This window comes from Octopus bimaculoides, chromosome 10 (genome assembly GCF_001194135.2).
Source record: "Octopus bimaculoides isolate UCB-OBI-ISO-001 chromosome 10, ASM119413v2, whole genome shotgun sequence".
Taxonomy (NCBI): Eukaryota; Metazoa; Mollusca; class Cephalopoda; order Octopoda; family Octopodidae; genus Octopus; species Octopus bimaculoides.
The window spans coordinates 30,191,191-30,198,497 of record NC_068990.1 but is presented as its reverse complement, the minus strand read 5'-3'; the positions used below and the strand labels follow the sequence as shown (position 1 = coordinate 30,198,497).

The 7,307-nt window shown below is 37.9% G+C and overlaps 1 protein-coding gene across 6 annotated transcripts in view; it reads right to left on the bottom strand.

Annotated features, from left to right (window-relative positions):
• LOC106868200 (uncharacterized) overlaps positions 1-7,307 on the bottom strand; it is a 137,555-nt gene that overhangs the window by 35,809 nt on the left and 94,439 nt on the right. For 5 of the 6 annotated variants that reach the window (XR_008265018.1, XR_008265020.1, XR_008265021.1 and 2 more), the window contains one exon: positions 5,436-5,603. The exons of the other annotated variant lie outside the window; for it this stretch is intronic. Coding sequence is in view for 1 of the 5 variants with exons in the window: in XM_052971099.1 (XP_052827059.1) it covers positions 5,436-5,603 (168 nt within the window). In the remaining 4 variants the exon portion in view is untranslated. The remainder of the gene's footprint in view (positions 1-5,435; positions 5,604-7,307) is intronic. 6 annotated transcript variants of the gene reach the window in all.

Sequence of the window (7,307 nt, the reverse complement as noted above, 5' to 3'; positions counted from 1 at the left end):
TGTGTGTGTGTGTGTGTGTGTGTGTGTGTGTGTGTGTGTGTGTGTGTGTGTTTGTGTGTGTGTGTATGTATGTATGTGCATGAGTGTGTGTGTTTCCTTGTCTTGACGTCATGTGATGATTGTAAATGAGCATCACCATCATACAAGCAGTGTCATTTCCAATATTCTGTGAAAACACAGCTGGTCATGGCCTAAGTATTACTTGGAAACAAGTGAGGGTTGGTGACAGAAAAATCTGCCCCAACAAATTCCATCTGACCCATGTCAGCAAAAAAAATTGGATGTTATGATGATGATGATGATGGTGATAATTTTCTGGTTCATATCAGTAAAGTTACATGCCAGAGACATTCTCAGAATTATTCATAAACATCTTGCTATCATTAATTCTATGTAAGAAAGTCTTCTAAGTCTTGTAGTAAATTAATTCCAGTTATACGTAGCCACATATGAATATAAAAATTGAAGAATCACAATTTTACATGAGTTGGGTCTCATGCAAATATATAGGTTAAGTATATAAATATTTATAGGTTAAATATATAAATATTTATAGGTTAAATAATTAGGTTAAATATATCACACTGTAGGTTATATATATGTTATCATATAGTGTTACAGACATCAGAATTACACAACAGAATCCTACAATATGTTGCATATGTTAGACACAAATCAAATGCTTATGTTATGACACAGTTTATTACTCCAGTCAATGTTACAACAATGGGTTTTTTAAGTGACTGTCACACAGGGAGTTACACAGATTACTCTCATACTTGGGTTCACACAGAAGATTATCACAGGAAGTTTACAAACAGCAGTATCGCACAAAATGTTATAAATACTGGTTTCGTATTTTGATACAAGGCCAACAATTTCAGAGAAGCGGTTAAGTTGATTATATTGCCCCCAGTATGTAACTGGTATTTATTTTATCGACTCTGAAAGAATAAAAGGCATAGTCAAGCTTGGTGGAATTTGAACTCAGAACCCAAAGATAGATGAAATGCTGCTAAGCATTTTGTCCACATGTTAACAATTCTGCCAGCTTGCTGCCCTTGAAATGTTGCAAATACTATCACAGAAACTGTAGTCCTGTTATCAAATGTTATTGTTATGGCACCTGTGCCAGTGGCACGAAAAAAGCACCGTTCAAGCGTTGGGCCTCATGGTGGCAGTGACAGGTGACCAAAACTTTTGGCAATATATCGTGTTTGTGTAAACCTGTCAAGCCAAGTGAGACCGTAGTCGTGACTGATGACAGTGTCAGGTTATTGGCACATGGCCAAATCAGACTGGGACCTGGTGCGGCCCCACCACCACCGGCTTACCAGTTTTCAGTCAAACTGTCCAACCCATGCCAGCATGGAAAGCAGACGTTAAATGATGATGATGATGATGCAAAAAAGAGAGAGAGAGAGAGAGAGAGAGAGAGAGAGAAAGTAGAACACCAGCTGAATGTAGTTTTATGATTTGCAGTTTTGAAATGAAATAACCTGACGAGCTCAATACACTGACCACCCCACCCGACCCCCCTCCGGGTACACTCACCAAAATAAATAAAAACAATAACAAGAACAATTGAATAATGAATGAACGAATGAACTGCCACAATGTTGATCGTATCAACTAATAGGGTTTCATTCTATTCTCTCATCTTTTTTGCTTTTACTTGTTTCACTCATTGCACTGTGGCCATGCTGGGGCACTGCCTTGAACAATTTTTTGTTGAATGCATTGACCCCCAGGGCTTATTGTTTTTAAGCTTGAAACTTATTCTATCAGTCTGTTTTGCTGAACTGCTAAGTTATGAGGAGACAAACAGACTAACACTAGTTGTCAGCAGTTGTGGGGGACAAACACACACACACACACACACACACATATACACACACACATACATACACACATATATACATACTCATATACACACACACATATATACACATGCACAATAGGCTTCTTTCAGTTTCCATCTACCAAATCTACACACAAGGCTTTGGTCATCCAGGGGCTATAGTAGAAGGCACTTGCATAAAGTGTCACATAGTGGAACTGATCTCAAAACCACATAGTTGGGAAGCCAGCTGTTTTCCACACAGCCACGCTCCTAAACGACATTAAGGCAACATAGATAGTAGTTTGAGAGAGGGAAAGCGGAAAAGGCCACCTTGTAGAATGAGGAACTGGTTTTGTTAGTGTTAAGCAATTTATGATTTTAGAAGAACAAAAGCAGTATACTGTACCTAATTTGAGAAAATGGAATGGTCGCCGTTTTGAAGTGTAGCTGGTTATGTGATTGCCAAACATGCAAGAGGTGCATGGACATGGGTTGCTCTGTCTGTCACTAATGATTGCTTATCATGAGTGTTTAATATTGTTTACAAATGAAATAATAAAAGTAGACAACAATAAAAACAAAGTAAACGATTTGTTTCATCTCTTGAACCCTTCAGGGTAAGTCACAGACAAGTATATCGATTGTCAACTTGTAGTCACACGCCTGAGCAAATGATACCCTTGTTATGCACGGGTACACAGCATAGTTTGTTGATATCAAATGGAATCATGAAATAATTAAAAAAAAAAAAAAAAAAATTCGTAGCATTCCAGAATCATCACAATGTGAACCTGGCAAAATGAAACTCAACCAAGTTGTGAAAATGAGAGAATCATTGTCAGGAATCTAAAATATGGGAAATCACTTGAAATGGAGCAAATCAATGCAACATTGTTAACCCTTTTGTCATTATATTTCTAATGAAATATGTGGCCTTGTTCTAATTAATTTTGAGAACAATGAGGAATTTAATGAAATAAAATTGTCATTATTAAACCTGGTGTTTGAAACATAAATCAATACGAAATTTTAATTTAGATCACTTTAAAAGAAGAAGCAGGGATGGTCATGGATGGGTTGGTAGCAGAAGGGTTAAAGCAGGGAAATGAATAGGTCACTGAAATTCTAAGTGTTTTATGTAGTGGAGAACAATCCAGGATACGGACATAATCAATTGTTATACAACTGCCAAGGAATGGAAAGGCAAAAAAAAACATAAAAAAAGAACCAATTAGTTAATAAACCATCCAAAAGCAAGGTGTTGCATTTTATTTTCTCAAATAAACCATCGATAAAAATAATTAGTGAACGACAAATTGACTTTGTGTGTGTGTGAGAGAGAGAGAGAGAGAGAGAGAGAGAGAGAGAGAAAGAGAGAGAGAGAGAAAGAGAGAGAGAGAAAGAGAAAGAGAGAAAGAGAGAGACTGTTGAGTAAACTTGTAGAAAACCAAACAAAATTACAAGTGTCATGTCAAGATAAAAGAGGTTGACCGATATGAGTGGCAACAACCTGCAGAAGCCTCTTCCTTTGATCTTTATTACTCTAAATCTTACAATGCATATCAGACTCATTCAAAGCTGTCTTGTTCTCCTCTCCAGACTCATTCACCTACATAATTATGAAAGAATGTCTGGTCTTCCAGTAACCTGATCCACATAAGAACACCTCTTCTCAAGGTGACATATATCTGGAGCACAGGCAGCCTGGCTTAACTCCTTCCACTCCAATTTACAATACTGTAATCTTATGAAGCAATAACAGTTCTTCAATGTAGTCACTCAAGATGCTAGAAATAGCAGTCCAATCTTCCTCATATCACATCTTAAGATAAATGGAAGGACATGCTTGATTATGTAATCCAAGATAAATTACATTTCAAGAAAGACAGGATGGTCACAGGTGGAATGCCTTTAATTATAGGTCTACTCAATCAAGATTAACATTGGCCAGGTTTCAACATCAACTTGTAGGTATTATTTGTTTTGTAGTTTAAACTACATTGAGTGAGAAAGGTTCACAATTAAGTGCTGTTGATGGTAGCCAGACCTTTCAACATTGATAAACCCCATTAATATCAGAGCCCCTACCACATTCCGATTCACAGATGCAACTGACAGGCTCTGTTGTCTCAGATAATAACAGTTTAAACCATAATAATAAGAACAGTAGTAGTTTGTTTTAGGTACAAATGTTAAGAGCAGGTGTGGCTGTGTGGTAAGAAATTTGCATCCCAACCACATGGTTCCGGGTTCAGTCCTAGGGCAGGGTACTTTGGGCAAGTCTCTTCTATTATAGTCTCAGGCTGACCAAAGCCTTGTGAGTGGATATGGTAGGCAGAAACTGAAAGAAGCCAATCATATAGATGTGTGTATGTGTGTTCGTGTGTGTGTGTGTGTGTGTGTGTGTGTGTCCCCTACCACTGCCACTTGACAAATGCTGTTGTTGTGTTTACATATCTGTAAGTTAGCTCTTTGGCAATAGACACTGATCAAATAAGCATCAAGCTTAAAAAACTAAGTACTGGGGGTCGATTCATTTGATTAAATATTCTTCAAGGTGGCGCACCAGCATGGCCACAGTCTAATAACTGAAACATGTAAAACACAGAAGATATATTTATATATATGATGATGATGATTGATTCTCTTGTTGTGAACGACAAATGAGAGTTCAGCAAAATAAAGCATTGATCATGTTCTACGGACACGAACGTGTCTCATAAAAATATGTATGTATATACATCATCATCATCATCATCATCATCATCGTTTAACGTCCGCTTTCCATGCTAACATGAGTTGGACGATTTGACTGAGGACTGGTGAAACCTGATGGCTACACCAGGCTCCAATCTGATTTGGCAGAGTTTCTACAGCTGGATGCCCTTCCTAACTCCAACCACTCCGAGAGGGGTGGGGGTTCCTTGCCCTGACATTCCATAATAGTTGTAAATAAGCATCATCATCATCATCATCATCATCTTACAGGTAGGGCCTTCATTTCCAATCTTCCTTGTAAATATGTCCAACCTTGGGAAAATATTACCTACTTTGGAAACCAGTGAGGGGTGGCAATAGGAAGGACAGCCAGCTATAAAAAATCTGCCTCAATGAAGTGTGTCTAACCCATGCAAGCATGGAAAAGTAGACATTAAAACGATGACGATGATGATGATGTTGGTAATGATGCTATGGTCACAGTAGCTGTAGTGGTGGTAGAGTTTATTGAGATAGCTTTGCAGTTTGTTTGATAAAAGACAGTGGGAGATTATACAGGCTTATCTCAATACCACCAAGATATAACCTGCATGGGAGGTGAGGTAGATCTAATCCATGGCTTAGTTTAACTCCATGTGGTGTCCTGAATAGCTTCAGTGGTGGCCACTCTGTTGCAACCATTCAGGTTATGTCTCAAGGTTAAAGGAAAACTTACTCCACTCCTTCTTCTTCTCCTTAGCAGTCATGGAGGCATCAAAGAGGATCAATGGTGCTCCTCCACTGGCTGAGCCAGAGAAAGACACCAACCCACTCAACCAGCCAATAAACCAAACAATTAACAATAATAAGTTAAGTGTTAAATTTGATAACTGACCTACTGGAATTGGTCCCAGCTGAGAGATCAGAGCCAAAACTGTGTTGTCTTCCTGTAAGAGTGTGTAGCCATTGTTGAGTTTTGTCCTGTGGATTAATGACCAGTTGGGTGGTATCTTTTGAGGCTGGTTTCTCTCCGGCCACATCTGTAGAATTTTCAAAGGGTTTACTGAAAGAAAATCAGAAGAATTCTACGTCATAAGTGATTTTCTTTATTATTTTGTAAAGATGGTGGACTGATGTAAAATGGAGAGCGAAAGCAGCAGAGAAAATGCCATGCAATATTTTTAGTTCCTCACATCCATTCATGTTTGGCATTCAAATGACATTGCCATCCTTCATACAAGTTGGGACCAGTTGATTGTGGCCTGCTATGCTCAGTTTAAAATATATTATTTTGAAAGTTGTTGCTGTTTAGCCACAGGAGAGCGCTCGTTGAACATAACTATAATCAGTCATGCTAATTGGGTCTTTTAACACCATTAACAATTTTATCTTTATTTAGAATATCTAACTCTTCTGGGAACACTATTAACAATTTCATTTTTATCTGGGATATCTAACTCATCTCCAAGATAAATCTGTGGTAGGCTTTAAATTCAGCACTGCAAGTTAATCCCTGGCAACAGATAGGGATCTTTATCTACCCATGGCACTTAATTACAGCTAAGAGACAAAATCAAGAATTGTCTTAGCAATGGCATGATGCAGGAATCGATTTCAGTGAAAAAAATAATTAATAGAGTTTCGATTTTCAGAGTTGTGTGTCACAAATTACTTTTCTCATTTCCTTCCCCATTTTATCTCTCTGAGATGAAGAGAAGTTGATTCGCTATCCTTTCTCTTCCAACTGGGGTATACATGTAAGACACCTATCCTTGTCCTTCTTTATCTTTAATCTCTCAAATGGCCACCCTTGCTTCAATACTACTCTCCACCTCTACTCCAAACGAAGGAGTCTTGTCTTGCAAGTTACTTGGTGCCCCTGTCAGTGCTGGTGCCACATAAATAGCATTGGTGCTGGTGCCATGTAAAAAGTACCCAGTACTCTTTGTAAATTGATTTGAATTAGGAAGGGCATCCAGCTGTAAAAACAATAGCAAAAACAGACAATGGAGCCTGGTGTGACCCCCCTCCCCTGGCCTTACCAGCTCCTGTCAAATCATCCAACCCATACCAGCATGGAAAATGGACATTAAATGATGATGGTGTGGAAGTGAAGTAAAGAAGTAAGGGAGTAGCAAAACTTAACCAGCTTATTGCAAGAGCAACACTCACTGCTATGTCTCTCCATGAATAGAAACACCTACACCAGGTATTGTTTGAGCACATAAAGCAAGCCTAAACCAAACTATAAGATAACAAAGCTGATATAAAAGGCAAACACCAGGCAACAGAATGACAAATTATCCAACTATCTCAACATGTAAGTTTATATACATTGAACAAATACACCAAGATTGATTATGTAATTACAAGAGCATAAAATGATTGTCTTAATTAATAAACCTATTCACATAGTGTCTCACCCTAAAACGTGTTATTTCTGTCCAAGATCACAAAGGATCTACTATAACTCTTTTACATTGTTACAGAATCTGATGAAAGCCTTCGTTCGTAACTATAAATTCAACATAAAATAAATTTTTACTTCAGTTAAAAACTCTCGTTACACCAAACACCCCTTGAAAATTAAAACTTCATTATAGCCAAGTATTTTTAAGTGTTAAGCTTATGTCTATTCTTGCATTGTCACTCATCCAGCAGGAGCCACATTCCATACATGACACAGTAAACAGTCATAGATGGATGGCTTCAATGAAAGCTAAGATAATCTTAGCCTACACTAGAATTACTCTCACTCTTAGTAATA